At 49.9% G+C, this 20,162-nt stretch overlaps 1 protein-coding gene across 1 annotated transcript in view; it reads left to right on the top strand.

Annotated features, from left to right (window-relative positions):
* Positions 1–20,162, top strand: part of CCDC88C (coiled-coil domain containing 88C) — a 143,478-nt gene that overhangs the window by 59,394 nt on the left and 63,922 nt on the right. The window contains exons 4-5 of the mRNA XM_068991108.1: positions 3,454–3,523; positions 19,698–19,756. Of these exons, the coding sequence (XP_068847209.1) occupies positions 3,454–3,523; positions 19,698–19,756 (129 nt within the window). The remainder of the gene's footprint in view (positions 1–3,453; positions 3,524–19,697; positions 19,757–20,162) is intronic.

The following is a 20,162-nucleotide window of genomic DNA, read 5'->3' as shown; positions in this document are numbered from 1 at the left end:
AATCGGAAAAGGAGTATGTCAAGGCTGTATATTGCCACCCTATTTATTTAACTTACATGCAGAATGCCAGGCTGCATGAAGCTCAAGCCGGAATCAGGATTGCCAGGAGAAATATCAGTAACTTAAGATATGCAGATGACACCAATCTAATGGCAGAAAGTGAAGGGGAACTAAAGAGCCTCTTGATGAAGGTGAAAGAGGACAGTGAAAAAGCTGCTTTAAAACTCAGCATTCAAAAACCTGAGATCATGGCATCCAGTCCCATCACTTCATGGCAAATAAATGGGGAAACAGTGGAAACAGTGACAGACTTCAATTTGGGGGGCTCCGAAATCACTGCAGATGGTGACTGCAGCCATGAAATTAAAAGATTCTTGCTCCTTGGAAGAAAAGTTATGACCAACCTAGACAACTTATTAAAAAGCAGAGACATCATTTTGCCAACAAAGGTCTGTCTAGTCAAAGCTGTGGTTTATTCAGTAGTCAAGTATGGATGTGAGAGTTGGACCATAAAAAAGGCTGAATGCCAAAGAATGGATGTTGTTTTTGAACTGTGCTGTTGGAGAAGACTCTTGAGAGTCCCTTGGACAGTAGGGAGATCAAACCAGCCAATCCTAAAGGAAATCACTCCTAAATATTCTTTGGAAGGACTGAAGCTAAAGCTCTAATACTTTGGCCACTTGATACGAAGAGCCGACTCATTGAAAAAGACCCTGATGCAGGGAAAGATTGAAGGCAGGAAAAGGGGCCGACAGATAATGAGATGGTTGAATGGCACCATCAACTCAATGGACCTGAGTTTGAGCAAACTCTGGGACATAGTGAAGGACAGGGGAGCCTGGGGTGCTGCAGTACATGGGGTCGCAAAGAGTCAGACACGACTGAGTGACTGAACAACAAATTTCCTTTATAGACATGTGTACCTTCTTCAAGCACCCTGATAATAGAGCTGGTACTCCAGACAGTTACACCACAGTAGAGCAGAAACCAGCCAAGACTCTAGAAGGGAATGTAGTTGGTTGACAGTGATAACAAGGAAATCTTCTAGAAGTTGGGCTGAACACTTGAGTTTAGCATTGAGACCGGATAGGGACTCCATGACATTGCTAGCAATGTTATTATTTATTGAATGTTCCCAAGTTAAAGTGACTTAGTTTTGATGTGACTTAGAAGTTCTTGGTGGTTTAGTCCCTAAGTTGGTCTGATTCTTGGCAACCCCATGGACTGTAGCCATTTCCTTCTCCAGGGGATCTTTCTGATTCAGAGGTTGAACCGGGGCTGTGGCATTGCAGACAGATTCTTTACTGCCTGAGCCACCAGGAAAGCCGTGAGAGAACGGCTGACTTGGCTGGGAGTCCTTCCTTTTGCTGGAAGTGGATTTATCTGATTTTACTGGCTGTGTGTGTTTTGCCCGAGGGTGCTACTGCGGAATCCTTTGGTGAGCACATCCAGTTGAGAGACTGCGTTGACTTTTCCAAGCCCTGAAGGAAGGCTGAGGCTGTTACACAACTCAGACTCTGCCCAACACTGAGACTTGGCTTGAGAAAACACTGGCCGTCTCAGATGCAGTGACGTGTGACCTCAGATAGTAAAGAAAGGTGTCCTCCAGCACTGAGCACAGAGGGGCCCAGAGTGGTTGGGAGTGGGGTACACCTCCTCAATTTCTGGTGCTGTGGGAGCCATGGAAAGATAATAAGGAGTGATTTCCTTTAGGATGGCTCTGAGAAGCTGCTCCGAAGAGGCGGGGCGGTTGCGGGGGAGGTCAGTGTATGCGTGATTTGGGTGAAGGCAGAGTACACACAGCCAAGCACATATTTTTCCAGAAGGCTTCTGCTAGTCTGGTGAAGCTTTCTGTTAGTCATGAGGAACAGTTGTTACCATGAAGGATTATTGTGCTTTTCTAGACCTGGGGAGATACAAGAATTGGGCTCAGAAAATCAGCTCCTGAAAATACCTAACCAGTTTTTCCCCCAAGCACAGAGTGCCTCCCTTCTCCTCCACCCCGAATGCCTTTCAGGGGGTGCTGGAAGTCAGCAGCTGCAGCAGCACGGGATTCAGTCCTTGTAGAGGTCAATGGCAAGCGCCAGTGTGTAGCTGACACTGTGAAGGTGTCAGCCTCTCCTGGCGAGCTTGCCAAGGCCTCCATTCCCATCTGAGGACTCAGAGAGCTCTGAGGTGATCAGCTGGGCCCTGCGGGATTAGCTGATTGTGTTCACTGTCCCCTTTTAATTCATCAGCGCTGGTTGGCAGTGTCCTGAGTTCAGAGAGTCCTCACGCCGTGCAGTAGAGTGACTGCTGGAAAAAAAGTTGTCTCTCAATGGAAACATTCTTTTTTTAAAGGCATAAGCGGAGCTTTGTTGGTCAAGAGTTTCTATGGTGACCACTTTTGCAAGACCAAGAATATTACTGACTCCTACTGCCTTGCTTGTCTTCTGTAGAATTAGATGTTTTATCTTCTGGGTTTGTGAGAAACAAGGCACATCTGGGCAGGGAAGACCAGCCTGCCCTGAGAAGTACTCTGGGAAATGTGAGCGGAGGGCCAGCACACTCGGAGGGGAACTTGTTAAAACCCCCATGACAGGGGGCATGTCGCTGGCTGTTGCCTGGGCCTTCCTTCAGGGGCCCTTGGTGTGAGGGCAGGAGGCCGGGCATCTCCTGTGTGCCACATCTCTGGGGGTGTGTTTGGGGGGCTGCAGATTAGCTCTGATTTATCCCTCCCCCCGGGAAGGACTGCGTGCTCCAGTCCATGGGGTCACAGAGAGTTGGACACGACTGAGTGACCGAACAACAGCAACAGGGAAGTCACTGCTGAAAAAAGAGAAGTCTCTTTATTTACAGCTCGTACCAAAGACCTACTGAGTGCCAGAATCCTGAATTGTCAGCTTGTAAAGACTCAGTAACATCTCTTTTAATGTTTCAAAGTGAAAGTGAAAGTGAAAGTCACTGAGCGGTGTCCAACTCTTTGCGGAGTGGGTAGCCTTTCCCTTCTCCAGGGGATCTTCCCAACCCAGGGATCAAACCCAGGTCTCCCGCATTGCAGGCAGATTCTTTACCAGCTGAGCCACAAGGGAAGCGCTTTTAATCTTTATTCTGCATTTTTTAGTTGCACAAGCAAATCATACAATAAAAATAAAGACATCCTTTAAAAGAAACTCTCTGCTAGTCCTCTAATATAACATCTAATATATCTTCTTTCCCCCCGAAGTCTCTGTACACATGCAGACATAATTTTTATTTAGTAACAATTGAGGCAGAAGCACAGTTAGCTGTTTTGACTTTTCATTTATTTATATCTTACATTTTCCTTCCTATTATATAGTATAGTATTTTCATAGCAACTGTTTTCATAATGGCTGCACAGTCCTCCAGTTGCTTGCTACACTGTAATTTTCTTAATCAGCCTTTATTTTGTTTTCTGTTCTTAATGGCATCCTTTCCCCTTTGTTTCCATAGGAAGTTCTCCAGCAGCTGATCGTCATGAATTTGCCTAATGTCTTGATGATTGGCAAAGACCCGCTGTCTGGTGAGTGGAGGCCGCCCTCACCCCCTGTGGAGCCTGGGCTGTGCCCGGGGCAGCTGTTGGGGGCAGAGCTCTGGCTGCCAGCCTGGAGCCAGCACAGTGAAAACATGTGCTCATTTGGGTATGATTGTAAAGGGTGGGCTTATAACCCCAAGGCTTTACGCCAAGAGCACGTCTCTTCCTGAAGAATATACCCTCATGACCCCTCAGGTGGGAGTTCCAAGGCAGGTGCGGCCACTGCTTCCTTGGTCTGTGGGGCTTAAGTAATATGGTGCCCCCCACCACCACCCAGGGGTCTGTCCTCGTACCATCATGGGCTGTGGTCCCTATTGACAAGAAAAAATCTTTGAAAGGGAAAGTGTTAGTCGCTCAGTCGTGTCTGACTCTTTTCGACCCCATGGAATGTAGCTCACCAGGCTCCTCTGTCCATGGGGATTCTCCAGGCAAGAATACTGGAGTGGGTTGCCATGCTCTCCTCCAGGGGATCTTCCCGACCCAGGGATCGAACCCAGGTCTCCTGTCTTGAAGGCAGATCCTTTAGCCTCTGAGCCGCCTGGGAGAGAATCTTTGGAGAGAACGAAGGTCCCTTCCGCTGGCATCCGGTGCTGCTCAATTTGCCCCATGCACATTTCACTGGGACCCCGTGTCATGCGTCCGCTCTCACGTCTCCCACTGGTCTCTGGGGCCTGAGTGGGTAAGGTCCTAAGTCCTGGTCTTGGACGCTTGGTATGACTTTGAAAGACTGAAATGTCCTCCCGGACACCTTACAGAAAGCCAGGGCTTAGCTCCAGTCTGAGGGTTAACGCACCGTGAGTTGAACGGGGTGCTGCCTTTCCTCCGCTCCACGGTCTTGTGCGTTGACCTGCACCTGTGGCTCATGGATGGAAACTTGTGGCCCCCAGGGACAGATGTGCCTGCTGGCTGGGACTCCCTGGTTCCCGTGGAGACCTTGGGAGCCTCCTGGACTGGGTGTGGGGTCAGGGCATGGGGGAAGGATCCCACCAGAAGAGGCTTTCGCGGGAGGAGCGGAAGCTTGCCTCGCGGGTACCTCCTCACCCTGCTCTCACGGGAGCCTGTCCACGGGAGCTCAGGTCGTCTGGAGCGCAGAGGAGTGGTACACCTGGTGCCCTGCCGAGGATGTTCCTCATCGAGGAGCCCTGGCCCTGGGCTGGGTCAAGGGAAGCTGAGCGTGAAATCACTTTGCTCGTGGGGAGGGGTCCTGCTTGGACCCCCACTCCCCTGTTCTCTGCAAGAGCCCAAGGAAAGGGTTTCTTTGATCTCCTGTTCGTCTTCAGTGCCACAGGCCCGTGAGCATCACATTGGCTCTTCAGGATACACCCAGACCCACCTGGCGGCCCCTGGCAGTAACGCCCTTCTCTACTTGATGTGTTAGTAACAGGGAGCCCTTGGTTTGTGCTGTCCCCGGCTCTGCCCTGGGACCGTTTGTTTTCTGGCTTTATTTCATGGTTCCCCCAGGTAGAAGGAAATGGCAGTCCACTCCAGCATTCTTGCCTGGAGAACCCCATGCACAGAGGAGCCTGGCAGGTTACAGTCCGTGGGGTTGCAAGAGTCAGGCATGACTTATGATTAAACCACCAGGTAGGGGATGCCAGATGCAGCCCCGGGCACCGGGGACAGCTGGGACTCTCTCATGTTTCAGCAGTAGCATGAGGAAAATGAGGGTCTGCTTTGCTTAGCAGAACTGTGCTGCTTGTCCTGCCTTATTTGGGACACTGGTATTGAGAGAGGGGTGCCCAGAGAGGTTGGCAGTTCAGGCGTAGTTCTGCTGTTCCAGCTGCTCTAGAGACAGCGTTGTCGGATGAGGAGAGGAAAGCAGAAGAGCAAGAAAGAAGGACCCTCCCTGCTTGAGCCCTCAGGACCCAGCATGTGCTGGACACCAGACATGTATTTAAAAGTGGAAGTGAAAATGTGCTTCTGGGGTATGGCCGTGCTGTCGAATTTATAGATGAGAGAATGGCAGGTCACAGGGTGGAAGGAACAAGCCCTCAGCCACTTAACCCATGAGCAGAGAGGAGTTTGAGTGGGAGTTTGTTCCAGCTGAACCCTGGGCCTGAGCTCTGGTCCATATCCCACATGAACAAGTGTCAGGCAATTGCCAGTGCTTAACCATTGTGACCTACAAAAATAACAGTGATGTATGAGTTGATCTGGTGGCTCAGATGGTAAACTGGGTTTGATCCCTGGGTTGGGAAGATGCCCTGGAGAAGGGAATGGCAACCCCCTCCAGTATCTTGCCTGGAGAATCCGCATGGACAGAGGAGCCTGGTGGGCTACAGTCCATGGGGTCACTAGGAGTCGGACACGACTGAGCGACTTCACTTTCACTTTTCACTTTCATGCATTGGAGAAGGAAATGGCAACCCACTCCAGTGTTCTTGCCTGGAGAGTCCCAGGGACAGGGGAGCCTGGTGGCCTGCCGTCTCTGGGGTCTCACAGAGTCGGACACGACTGAAGCGACTTAGCAGCTCATGCTAAGCACGTCTTGCTCCCCTACTGTGTCACCCCGACACCCCGTCACACTGTGTGGTTTGCCACCTTCCTGCGTCGGCCCCTCCCTTCCTACGCTGTCTGGAATCCTTCCCTCAGGGGGGCCCCTTCTCCAGAAGGCACCTCTGCTCACCAGAACCCTGGCTCCAGCCCTGCCTTCAGAGCCTTTCTGTTCCAGCCTCTCTGAACCACACGGGGAGAGAGACTGTCCACATGCAGGGAACCCAGGTCCCACCTCAGGTCTGGCAGTGAACACCTGCGAAGATGTGGACAATGATTTTTAAATAGCTTTATTAAGGTATAATTTGCATACCATGAAATTAACCTTTTTTTTTTTTTTTTTTTGGCCACTCCACATAGCATGTGGGATCTTCCCCCACTGGGGATCAAACCTGTGCCCCCTGCTTTGGGAGCGTGAAATCATAGTTACTGGACCGTCAGGGAAGACCGAAATTCACCTATTTTAAGTATACAGTTTAGTGATTTTTTTTCCCCCATAAATGTACAGAGTGGTGCAGCCTTCCTCACAATCCAGTTTGAGAACACTCTCGGGAAGCTGATTTTAAACTTAGTTTAAAATTTAAACGGATTTTAAACTCAGTCGTGTCCGACTCTTTGCAACCCCATGGACTGTAGCCCACCAGGCTCCTCTGTCCATGGGGATTCTCCAGGCAATACTGGAGTGGGTTGCCGTGCTCTCCTCCAGGGGATCTTCCTGACCCAGGGATGGAACCCAGGTCTCCTGCATTGCAGGCGGATTCTTTACCATCTGAGCCACCAGGGAAGCACTTTAAACTGACAGGTGAATGGGATGTCTCCAAGTCCCTAGGGCCGTATGGAATCAATGTATATCAGTCGAAGAGGTTCCGGCCCCAGTTCGACGGAGAAGTTAAGATGAGACAGGGACCTCTGGGAAAGTTAAGGACGAGAATTCCACCCAGTGCGGCCATCTCAGAGGGCCCCGGGCAGGCAGGGCTGACTGACAGCGGCTTCTGCCAAGAGGGAAGGGGCCACCTCCCCCTGAGCGAGGCTGGAGGGATGAGAGCTGGGAGCACGCATGGGTAGGTTTTGACAAGAGTCTCAGGGGGGACTCTGAGAGCAAGAAGGTTGTCAGGGGATAGGCACCAGCAAGAAAACACAAACATGAGTGCCCGAGACATATTTGTGGGATGGTGTTTTCTGTTTTAAATTTTAGAAGTAGGTGGGTGAAGCATTTGGGGTTTCATTTAAAATAAAGAACAAAGTTGGTTTCTTTCTTGTATGGTTGGCTAGAAGGGGTGGATGGGGAGGCTTTTTTTTTTTAAACAAATTTTGTCACCCAGCTCAGGAGCACACCTGTGTTCTTTCCAGCTGATGGTGACACTGTACCGTCATTTATAACATTTCAGTTTGGGTTATTTTTTGGTTTTGGTAAATGCACCTCAATGGAGAGACACACACACAGTGTCTCTCTCTCTCTCTCACACACACACACACACAGACACTGAATGATTGGGGTTATTTTTTGGTTTTGGTAAATGCACCTCAATGGAGAGACACACACACAGTCACACACACACACACACAGACACTGAATGATTGGGGTTAGTTTTTGGTTTTGGTAAATGCACTTCATGGAGAGACAGACAGACAGAGACACACACACAGTGACACTGAATGATCCCAGAACACCAATCACTTGTCCCCCTCCCTCTGACCTAAAAAAGGGAGATGTCATGACTCACACTATGAGATGTTTCTGTATGTCTGTCATCCCACACCCACCAGACAAAAGATGTTCTCTTTTTTCCTACCTCAGGTGGGATTCAAGGGCAGTTCAGTGAATATGAGAAAACACTTCATATATTTAAAATCTGTCCTCAGTGGCTGCCCTCCTGGCCTCCAGTCCCCATTTTCTGTGTTCCTGTTTGTACCTCGAATCATCTCTGGATTTCCTCTCTGACTGTGCGCAATTTTGCTACCATCTCCTTGGATACCTGTCCCTGGGGACACATCTTGTCTGGTGCCTCATTACTGTAGACCCCACTTCTTGAAGCCTGGCCTGGGGTCCCATGGACCCTGCTGTAGCCCTCTCACGCTCATCCATGGGTGCCCAGCAGAAGAGCCTTCCCCGGCGGCTGGGCCAAGTGCAGACTGCCGGGACTGGTGTTGCAGGCTGTCCTTCATCTTGTTTCCAGGTGGCCACGTCTGATCCTTCTCTCCGACCTCACTCCCATCCCTCAGGCAGGTGTCCCAGCTCTGCATGCACCAGAGCCGCACTCTTCTCTCCTCCTGCCCCGCTGCCCCCTGGTTCCAGCTGCCACTATCCTTCTCCTGGCTAGCACCTGGGTGGCCTTCTAACTCTGTTCCCTTGGCCTGGAATGCTTTTCCCAGGTATTCACAGGAATCACTTCAGTTCAGTCGCTCAGTCGTGTCCCAGTCTCTGCAACCCTATGGACTGCAGCACGCCAGGCTTCCCTGTCCATCACCAATTCCTGGAGCTTACTCAGACTCAAGTACATTGAGTCGGTGATGCCATCCAACCATCTCATCCTCTCTTGTACCCTTTCCTTCCTGCCTTCAATCTTTCTCAGCATCAGGGTCTTTTCAAATGAGTCAGTTCTTTATATCAGGTGGCCAAAGTATTGGAGTTTCAGCTTCAGCATCAGTTTTTCCAATGAATATTCAGGACTGATGTCCTTTAGGATGGATTGGTTGGATCTCCTTGCAGTCCAAGGGACTCTCAAGAGTCTTCTCCAACACCACAGTTCAAAAGCATCAATTCTTTGGCGCTCAGCTTTCTTTATGGTCCAGCTCTCACATCCATATGTGACTACTGGAAAAAGAAATAGATCCTTCAAGTCGTTGCTTGAATGTCACCTTCTCAGTGCACCCCATCCTGATGACCTCCCTGTGTGTAGCTATATCCTCTTTCTCCCTGGAACTTCCTGTTCTGTCATCCTGCTTTGCCTTCTTTTCTTTCATAACATTTATCACCCTCCATGATGCTCTCTCATTTACTTATTTTTCCCTGTCTGCTGCATTGCTTGTTTTCCCCCCCGTTGCTTGTTTTTTCCCCCTCTAGGATGTAATCTGTCATGAAGGCAGGAATCTTAGTGGATTTGTTGTTGTTGTTGTTGCCAATGTTTTGTGTGGTTTGGGTTGTTTTTTTTTTTAATAGTTTTTATTGATTGTTTGATTGGCTCTACCATGTCTTAGTTGTGGCATGTGGGATCTTCAATCTTTGTTGCACCATGCAAAAATCTCAGCCACTGGGCCAGGGAAGTCCCCGCCAGTGTCTTCTAAGTTTCTAGAGCAGTGCCTGGCACACAGTAGGTGCCAAATAAATAGAGCATAAGTGCTGGAAACGGGCTTTATCTACTTGTCTGTCCTGTCCCCACTTCCCTCTTCATCAAGCTAGTGCTCCTTACTGATGTTAGCCACACACTCCCACAGATAAAACTGTCAAGTGTCAGTAGTCAGGGTCAAATGAGAGTCGACCTCTGCTCAACACCACGTGTGTGGCTGCCCTAGGCTGGTGATGCTGCCCTGGAAGCTGCTCGCACCCTTGCCTGACTGGTTATGCTTCCGTGAAACATATTTACCTGGTGTATTGAAGAGTGTATTCTACATGAGAACCAAGGGACCCCAGGGTCTGCAGCATCTGTAAAGTGCTTGCCAGAGCGCCACGCCCTGATTTTTCTGCAGCCAGGCCTGTCACCGTGCCACGCACATGAAAAAGACTAGATTGCTCTGACAAGAAGCCAGAGTGTTAGCAAATTAATTTCTGTGATGAATCATAGAGCAGTCGTGCTGGAAGAGGGCACTGTGTTGTCTTCCAAGGTTTGTATCCAAGCGCAGTAGTGGGTTTCAGACTTGTGAATTGCTGGTCGCTCCCAAGCTGTTTAGAATGGAAAGGCGGGAGCCACGTAGGTACAGAAACCCAGCCCAGAGAGGGGAGGGAAATCATTCAGAGGCACAGAGCGTGGCGGTCCGACAGGTAAGGGATGCAGAGATGTGTGTATCACCATAAGTCATGCAGATGGTTGTATATGACCCGCCGTCATCATTATTCTGCCCAGTGTTTCTCAAGTTCTAAATGCCAGGCAAGAACAGGGACCCACAAATTCATGGGCTGACCCTGTGTTTGCACCCTGTAGGGTCCTGTCTGTGAATACAGCTGGGACCTTGGAGGGTAGCCTTGGGGAATCCGTTCTTTGCTGTTCAGAGATCTGGTCCTCGTCCTCAGTCTTTTCGCTCTCACCACAGTTACAGAAGGGGCTTCCAGGGACAGGGGAAGCCCCTTGAGGAGTCAGGGAGTTTGTGCCCACCGATGCTGTGAACGTGCTTCCTTCACAGCTCGTGCAGGCCTCTCTTCTGCTGCTCCAGCTGAAGGAACCAGAAGGCCGATTTCTGACCCTCCCAGATAGAAGATGAGAGCGCCCTTGCTTTCTTCCTCCTCCAAGTGGCACCCCTAGGCCAGAGGCTCAGAGGAGCTCAGCCCAAGCCCGCCTCAAGCTCTCCCTGTAAAATGCCCACTGTGGGTCCAGGGGCTGCAGAGATGAACAGGCTGTGTCTGCTCATGGTGCCCCTAGTCTGCGTTGGGGCAAGAGGGGAGGAAGATGGGGTCCATCACTAGCCTGCTCGAGGGCGAGAAGTAGTGTGAGTGTGCTTCCCGCAGAATACACGGCGAATAATAAGTTCTTCCCTGGGCAGGTCAGGAAGGCTTCCTGGAGGAGGCGGTATGTGGCAGAGCCTCAAGGAACTCTGAACAGAGCAGCGGAGCGCGAGTGTGCAGGTGGGACGAGCTTGGAGGAGGGGGAATGTGCCGGCAGTCCCAGGAGGAGCAGCGAGCCCAGGGCGCAGGGAGGAAGCGTTCTGTCACGGCTGAAGCTTAGGTTTCAAAGGCCAGAGGGAAACGGAACTCCTGAGACTCCTTGGAATTTAATATTTAACCCTCTCAGTGTTTACTTGCTTGCTTGTCAAGGACGTCCTTGAAGTGCTTCTCGGATCCCATAGAAACCTTCCCTCAAGGCACAGCTCTGCCTTTGATGACAAGCTGGAACCTCCGAGGGCCGGTGCGCCAGGGGGCTGGCTCACCTCCAGCCCTGCGACAGGGAGAGGGCTCCAGGTCTGGTTGATTATGAGCGGTCTTCCTGCCTCCGAGATTGTTCTTTGAGAAAGCAGGCGGCTGTCTTCCCTCCCCAGCCACCACCGCCCCTGGCCTGCACCCAGCACCCTACTTGCCAAGCAACACTGGGGAGTCAAGGGTCTGCCCTTAGAGGCTAACGAGCAGCACAGTTCTTGTGTTCTTTCTCCCAAACTTGAGCTGTTTTTTTAGTTCTCCTGAATTCTTACCCCATGGGTGTATTTTTATGTTTACATTTGCAAAAACCTTAGGTCCCTTAGGATTTCCCAGGTGGCACTAGTGGTAAAGAACCCACCTGCCAATGCAGGAGATGTGAAATACAGGTTCGATCCCTGGGTCGGGAAGATCCCCTGGAGGAGAGCATGGCTACCCACTCCAGTGTTCTTGCCTGGAGAATCCCATGGACAGAGGAGCCTGAGGGGCTACAGTTCATGGGGTCACAGAAAGTCGGACACAACTGAGTGATTTGACGCACGCACATAGGTCCTGCAAATGAGGAGGGAACAAGTTAGTAAATAAAAGTTCATCTTGTGGGCCTGCATCCTATTCGTGTTTCCTGTTCATTCTTGAGGGAACAGGTTCAGAAAAGTGCCCACGCGCGAGTTTACATGGCGTGGCTCGCAGCCTGCTTCTTCAGCTCTGTGCTGCCCGCTGGACTCAGAAATGAGTCTCCCTCCGGTTCATTCAGAGCGAGGGGGTGCTGGGCGCTGGAGCCGAGAGCCAGCACTTGGCTCTTCCAGGAACGTGAAGTGCTTGAGTAATGCTACCAAGCCCAGCGAGCGTCCAGGCGCGGCCGGATGCTGGCCTTTGGAGCAGCCGCAAGACCTGCCTGGAAACCAGACTTTGTTTGGTCGCCTCCTAGCGATGGGCCGTACACAGAGAGGGACTCCCCAGCTGTGTGAGCGCGCATGGCATCCACAGGGTCTGCTCTCTGTGGCTGTGGCTGTCCGAGGAGGAGGGATGAGCTGTTATTTGTCAAAGGTCTCTGTGTTCCCCGATGATATCTGGGCTTTGTGTTTTCCGCCTGGTGCATGGTGGGGGGACCCTTTCTCTGATCGCCTCTGCCATCTCCTCACCTCCAGCCAGTGCAGACTCTGCTTTCTTGGGGTTCATTCTGCCTTTCTGATCCTCAGTTGTTTGGTGCTGGGAAATGAATTAGCTCTCAGTTTCTGTGCCCCGGGCAGGCTGGGCTCGGGAGTCATTTCTGGCGGTGCTGATCTGAGGGGCTTGATGTGGCTGTTTCAGATTGTCTCTGTGACCAGGGAACCCGGGCAGAGGTTCTCGTTACCTACACGAGGTGGTGGTGGGGATCCCTGTGAATAGGGGCAGATTTGGGCCAGGTGCAGGAGAGATGTGGGGATAAGGGCGGGGGGGTCACTGGTCAGGGTGCACTCTGGAGCACCCCTGCAGTATTTCACACAGATGTGCAACTCAGTGCCTGCAGAGTCCACCTGTGATTAACATTTGTTGAATGACTAATAAATGGGGGCATGCCTGATGGGCGTCACAAGTGTAATGTTCCAGGTGTAAGAGATCTCGGTGAGGGTTTTGCAGGAGTCGCCCTCCAGGCTGTGAGGTGGTATGTAGAGGTGCCCATCTCCTCCTACCCCATGACCCAGGACAGGTATTAATGGAGGGTCCTCATGTGCCCATACCGTTCCTATGGAGCCCAAGGTAGCCTTGTTAAAGTAATAACAGGTCTTCTCTGTAAGCAGAGCCCCCAGGAGGGCCCACAGAGCTGTGCCCTTGTGGGTGAGTCTTGAGATGTCATTACTACCTTGAGGAGAAGCAGGGTCATGTTGAGTGCAGTGCTATTTTCGAATCAGTGAGACAGCCCCCATAATCATCCGTTTTAAATGACTGGTTTTAAACTGAGAAACCAGGGAAAGCACAGTGAGCGGTTCACCCCAGCACATGAGGTAGGAGAGAACAGAATGTAGAATTATTAAGAAAAATGTGTGTGTGTGGGGGGGGGGGGTCTCCATCCCAACAAGAAAGCAAATGGAAGCTGTGTTCTCTTTATTCTTCTACCTGGATGTGATGTTCACTGTTACCTGCAGACCCTGGCTGAAATACCTGCCCCATGGCACTGGGATCAGAAGCTAAGCCAGAGGGAGCCCCGCTCTGCAAGGAAATGCACAGAAATAGCAGCGGTTTCGGGGAGGGGGCGGTAGCGAGTTAGGAGCGAGCAGGTGGTGACCAAACCTCAGATCTGTAGCTCAGCCTGTCTGAGCCTCTTCTTGTTTGTAAAACGCAGATGATACCAGCCTTTGGGAATTGCTCTGGGGATTCAGTCAAATGATAGAGTGCTATATGAAAGGGCTGGAATGGTCTGTAGGTGCGAGGGCACACGGGGAGGTCAGGATTAACTCCAGTGGGCCAGTCCTTCCAGGTTGTGAAGGGTTGCGCCCTCAGCCTGGCTCAAGACTCACGGACCTGGGGGTCTTTGTGGGTAAGTCACTGTACCTTCCAGCCTTAGCAAGACAGTGTGGAGTTTGCAGCAGGAAGAACTAGCTGTTGGAAGGGGTTGTTTGCCTTCCTTTATCTAAATCCCTGTCTTCATACCCAGGTGATCACTGACACAAAAGATTGGTTTTCCATAGCTAGAGGATGTACGAAGGTTCAAATGACGGCATCTTGGGGCATCAAAGACTGGCACCAAAAGGACCCTAGAAATTAGGTACCAGGCACGGAAGACAGGTTTCATTTCCTATGCCAATGTTTATTGATTGGCACTGGCTGTATGGAGAGTGCTGTGTTCAGAAGGGTTCCGAGGCTTCCTTCCAGGCTTGGTTAAAAAAAATAAATAAATAAAGTGCGATCGACTAGTCATGTCTGCCACAGACATGAGATTAGAAAGTCAGGGAATTTTCCGACCTTGTTCTTATTCAGCCTCCACATTTTAAAGGTTGGTGTACTTTAATCGTTCCACTGCATTTCTGTCCCCAGGCCCAGCTTTACCCCATGTGCAGTATTAGTTTCCCTTCTGTTTTGGAAGCTGATGGCTGCACACACATCTGCCGCTTTATTTATAGCTTAGGTCAGCCTGCATGCATTCCGTTTCTACTAAGAAAGGCAGGAGGGAGTTTCTCTGTGTCAGGACTCCAGGAAGCAGGTAGTAAAGTTAAGATTTTTCGTAGACTCAACTATTAGCTCAGCCTGTCCTGGGGTTTCCCCTGGGTTTGTGGGTTGATGCAGAGGGTGTCGGATGTGTTCGACCCCTCCCGCACCCACTGGTTGCTTATGACTCACTGGGTTGTTTCCTACCCTGCCTCCCATTGCTCATGAAAACCCACCCCCAACTTAAGACCAAAGCGTTTATAACTTGACAAGCACCACTTTCTCTTACATCTAGGCCTTTGCATATGCTGTTCCCTGAAAAGCCCCCATACCTACCTCTCCTCTTCCTGGCGTCTCAGCTCAGAAGTCATTTCCTTTTGGAAGCCTTGTTGTTGTTGTTCAGTTGCTAAGTTGTGTCCAGCTGTTTGCGACCCCATGGACTGCAGCACGCCAGGCGTCCCTGTCCTTCATTGTCTCCCAAAGTTTGCTCAAACTCTCGTCCATTGGGTCAGTGATGCCATCCAGCCATCTCATCCTCTGTCGTCGTCTTCTCCCCCTGCCCTCAGTCTTTCCCAGCATGAAGTCTTTTCCAGTGAGTCAACTCTTCACATCAGGTGTGATGTGACTATTGGAGCTTCAGCATCAGTCCTTTCAGTGAATATTCAGGGTTGATTTCCTTTAAGATTGACTGGTTTGATCTCCTTGCTGTCCAAAGGACTCTCTCAAGAGTCTTCTCCAGCCCCACATTTCAAAAGCATCAATTCTTCAGTGCTCAGCCTTCTTTGTGGTCCAACTCTCACATCCATATATGACTGCTGGAAAAACCATAGCTTTGATTATATGGACCTTTGTCTGCAAAATAATGTCTCTGCTTTTTAATACGTTGTGTAGGTTTGTCATAGCTTTTCTTCCAAGGAGCCTTGCCTGATCCTTACTGCAAACGAGGTGTTCCTCCCTTGGGTTCCCATAGCATTTATCAGCTTCTAAAATTGCTGGTTTTCTTGGTTTGAGCCAAGCTTTCTTGGGCTTTCCAGGTGGCACTGGTGGTAAAAGAACCCTCCTGCCAGTGCAGGAGACCTAAGAGATGCGGGTTTGATCCTTGAGTCAAAGATCCCCTGGAGTAGGCAATGGCGACCCGCTCCAGTATTCTCGCCTGGAAAATTCCATGGGCAGAGAAGCCTGGCAGGCCCCAGTCCATCAAGTCACAGAGTTGGACACGAGGATCACACTTGGGCTGAGCTCAGAGAACTGTGTTGACTATGGAATGTGCTCAGCAAGGACCCAGCACCCAGTAGGTGTTTGGAGGGAGTTGTCTGTAGGGCTCCTCCTTCTTTTCCTGCATAACTGTGTCACAGAGCCGCCCTTGCTGGCAGGGACCCAGCAGAGAGTCTTCTCTGTTATGTTGTGAAACTATTCAAAACCCACAATCTGGTAGCTTTTGAAAATAGCAGAAATCCTGAGAGAAATTGGGCATCAGCTTCCCATGAGAAATGAGTGAACTTCTGCTTTTCTCTCTTACTCTCTTCTTCTTCTTCTTTTTTTAAAGTTTGCTGGAAATCTGTGTACGGGTAAAAATCACAGGATACATTTGTGATAGCAAATGTTTTTATTCACTTAGCTTGGTGAGAATGAGCACAGCTCTGCTTCCTGTGACTGAGGGCAGGGGTGAGTTTCCCTAGTGCCCTGCTCACCACCAAAATGCCTATCTAATTTAATTTATTTCATTACTTTATTTGGCTGTGCCAGGTCTTAGTTGCAGCATATGGAATCTTGAATCATTATTGAGGCATATGAGATCTTTTTTATTTTTCTTCAAGTTGCAGCATGTGGAATCTAGTTTCCTGAGCAGGGATTAAACCTGGGCCCCCTGCAATGAGAGTAGGAAGTCTTAGTCACTGGACTCCCAGGGAAGTCCCCCCAAAGCTTATTTTAAATAATTATTCCCTGACCGTATTTCTAAAATGAAGAAATGAATTCTCTACTTTTAAGATCTTTTTTTTTTTCCCTTTGTTGTAAAATTAGCCCACTGGAATTCCGTACTCTCCCAGTAGGTCTCTGGATCAGATTGAGATTTTTCTTGGTGTGTGATGGGTGTGACTGAAGAAAGGGAGGAATGAACGAGTCACAGTTGCCATTGTGTGCCACTGCAGGAGGCTGAGGGAGCAGAGGCCTCATCCTTTCCCTGAACAGCCTCAGCCCGTGGCTCTCGTGGATGTGTGCAGCACCTCCTGTTTCCTCCTTGCTCTGCTTACCCTGTAGCTCCTCACGGTGGGTCTGTCTCGCGTTCCTGCCCACTTTGAATTTGCTGTTTTTATCTGCTGTAGGCTGGGAGAATGGATCATCTAAGTTGTTTAAGTTATCCAAAGTATGATATAATTAGGTCCTCTGGGGCCTTAGCTGTGAACAGTATATAAAGATCCCCTGAACCCTGACTTCTGTTTGAGCTGCTCCAAGGCTCTTAAAATGCTTTCTTCCTGTGTGTCAGCTCCACTGGCTTCAGCCCCAGGTACATGGCCTGTGAAAGCTGAGTTAATGCAGGAAGAGGAGCCCGTGATGGCTGGAAGGGGTCTGTCCTTATTATACCCACCAAAAGGCTTACGAGGGGCCGTTGTCAGGCCTCTGGGGACTGATCCTGAAGACACAGAGGTGAGGACAGCCGCAGGGGCTGGTGTGAGCACTGAGGCCGGGGGAGATTTTGGTGAGACTCTTTGGGGGTTTTTAATACCCAGGTGAGCGTCTCCTTTTCTTTTTTATCATAACTAAAATCGTGACTGATCACCACCTCAGCTTTAATAGTGAGTCATTGTAGAGTTCCGTGTACTTGTGTCTATGGATTAGAGTCTCTCAGGCCAAATTAAAGGCCTCAGGTGAAAAAAAAAATCTACACAAGTCTTTGAGAATTTTTTCATTTTAAACATGGGTGAAATTCTACACTTACCAGCAAAGAGAAGATTTGGTCATCATGACTGATCTGCAACTCCAAACCTGGTTCTTTATAGAGTGTGAAGTCTGGGCTTCCCAGGTGGTCCGGTGGTTAGGAATTCGTCTTGTGGTGCAGAGGACACCAGTTCCGTCCCTGGTCCAGGAAGATCCCACATGGCTCAGGGCATCGAAGCCCGTGCACCACAACCGCCAAGCCTGTGCTCAGGGCCGAGCCTGGGCACCTTAGACCTGTGCTCCGCAATAAGAGACACCAAGACCAAACACCACCAGTGAGAAGCGTGAGCACTGCAGCTAGAGAGTAGCCCCCCTCGCCTCAACTAGAGAAAGCTTGCGCACAGCAGCAAAGACCCAGCACAGCCAGAATAAATAAAGAAGCTTTTTGGAAAAGGTGTGTGGTGTCTGAGTACTCTGCAGGGACCCCGTGGTCCAGCCCATCCTGCCCACCTCCAGCTTGGGAGATAGGAATGCCCAGCCCCTGCTTGTGAGACTTGACCATCATGCTATCATCTCAGGAAAAGCTGTTTTGAGCTGTGTCTCAGTTGAGAGGCATTAGGATGAGGTCACAGGTTACTCTGTATATACCTTACACCCCAGGACCCGAAATGAACCACAGCACTGGCTCTTGGACACGAGTTTGGTTTTCTTCATCCCAGGGTTATTGATAATGCTTTGGACCATTTTAGCCCAGTTTAAGTGGGTGTTGGCAAGTCTTTCAGGAAAATGATGCTTTTTTCTGGCATGTCACGTCTCCCCTAAATATCAGTGGTGGGGGTGGTTTAGTCACTAAGTTGTGTCCAACTCTTGAGACCCCGTAGACTGTAGTCCGCCAGGCTCCTCTGTACATGGGATTCTCCAGGCAAGAATAGTAGAGTGGGTTGCCATTTCCTTCTCCACTAAACATCAATAGAATAGAGTATATAATGGGAAAGGCAGAAAACTGTAGAATTTTCCACTTGAAAACCGCCCTGTAAGTCACCCAGGCTGGCTGCCTTCCTTTCACAGATGTGGAAACTGAGCCTGGGAGAGTACAGCTTGCTGGGATCACAGGGCCTCCTGGTGAGCAAATCAAGTCTGGAGCGTCTATATTCTGACTCTGTTTAAGCGACTGAAACGATAGATGAAGGCCCACTTGGCCTTGAAAAATGGAATCTTTTCTGTCTTATCGGTAAACAAGGATGTCATAGTCATCAGCGATTCCAGCCCTCCAGGGCAGCTAGGATACCTGCTCTGTCTGACGCTTTCAGACTGCAGCCCCTCCCTACAGTGAGCACTGAGGAACTCGGGATGTGAAAAACACAGGATACTGGCCCCAGATAGCCGAGATGCATTTGAAAGCAATGGCTGCAGTGAGCCCAGGCTCTTGCATCTTCCCATACATAGAAAAGCACTAGATCCCTTGAGATATCTGATTTTCTTTAATTCACAAAAATACTCTGGATGTTCAGACTGCCTGCCCTTTGTTGCAGACTTCTATATGATCTGACTCTTGCCCTCTCTTCCTTGGGGCAGTTCTCTCAGGGTCACTTGAGATGCTGTCTCCCAGGCTTGAAGTCCTAAAAGTTCCCACCAGATAAAATATAACTCGTCAGCTTTTAGGTTGCAGCTATTTTTTAAGTCGACAGCCTCAAGCATAGTGAAAGAGACATGATGTAAAATGATGAAATGTGATTTTTTGGGCCTGATTGGCAAAGCTGAGGAAGAGCAGTAAGACTGTCTGGTTGTGGGGATGTGAGGCTTATCGTATATTAGTTGTGAGGGAGTAAAATGGCAGAGCCTTTCTGCAGGGCTCTGTGAAAGCGGAAAAACCTTGAAAGGCGAGTTTATCCTAAAGAGGGAAGTATGGATGAAAGAATTAGCCAAAAGATGTTCTTTGTAGAATCATTTAGATGAAAATATCAAAAAATCAGATCTCTGGAAAGGGGGTAGTTGAATTCATTTGTGGCTTTTGTACAAAGTAGGAGACCATCAAAAATGCTGTGTGTGGTGTCTGGGACTTGCTTTGCGGAGTGCTCCAGCCAGTCATTGAGAACAAAGGCAGGGGTCGGGGGATGGAATAGACGTTTAAAGTGTTGATGATGTGAAGTGGGTGATGAGCGGAGGGTTCACTTTACTCTTCTGCCTCGTGTGTTGGAAATTTTGTGTGGTGAAAGGGAAGGGTTAAGTCCAGTTTTATTTCAGGGTCGACTGAGTGTTCCCTGTCGGGGGATGGTTCTCTTCCATTGTACTTGGCTGACCACACACACTAGAAAGGGATGCTCATATTCACTGATCATCACAGAAAGAGTTTATGATACATCTGAATGGAAAAGGCCCCAAGTAATGTGGGACTAGAATTATTATTTGGTTTAAGAAATAAACAAACCCACATGCAGAAAACAGACGAAGTGTGTACACCCTAAGTGGACATCATTGGGCAGAGAGCTTTGTTTTAGTGTATCTGATTCCCCCCACCCCCCCCCCCGCAGCAGGTGTGTGTACATCACTGGTGAAATTTTCAGACAGTTGAGCTTAGTTAACTGTGTTGCTCTTTTGATCTAGGGAAGAGCATGGAGGAGATTAAGAAGGTGCTGCTGCTGGTGCTCGGCTGTGCTGTCCAGGTAGGGCTCGGGCAGGTGGGTGGAGAGGGCTGCTCTTGGGTTTGCTTTGTGGGGATGATGCCCCCACTTCAGTGATGGAGGAGGAAGCTACTTTCAGCCCAGCGGGACAGAAGGTCAAAGGGTTCCTGTGAGCGACATGACAGAATCTTGGGTAGCAACCATTTTTAGCCCCGGGCATCTTGGGCAAGAGGTCAGGTGGGGATCCCCGGGGCCAGGTGTCCTTAGCAAATTGTCCCCAGTGTAGGGACATCTAGAGCAAGGATCAGCAGACAGTCTGTGGGCCAAATTGACTTGCCACCTGCTTTTGTAAACACATTACGTTTCATGGGGACACAGCCATGCTGACTCCTTTACATAGGACCTGTGGCTGCTTTCTTCCTATGGCATGAGCTTAGACGGATGGCCT

This window comes from Capricornis sumatraensis, chromosome 19, assembly GCF_032405125.1.
Source record: "Capricornis sumatraensis isolate serow.1 chromosome 19, serow.2, whole genome shotgun sequence".
Lineage (NCBI taxonomy): Eukaryota > Metazoa > Chordata > Mammalia > Artiodactyla > Bovidae > Capricornis > Capricornis sumatraensis.
The sequence above is the reverse complement of the archived record's forward strand: the minus strand, read 5'-3'. Positions and strand labels throughout refer to the sequence as shown.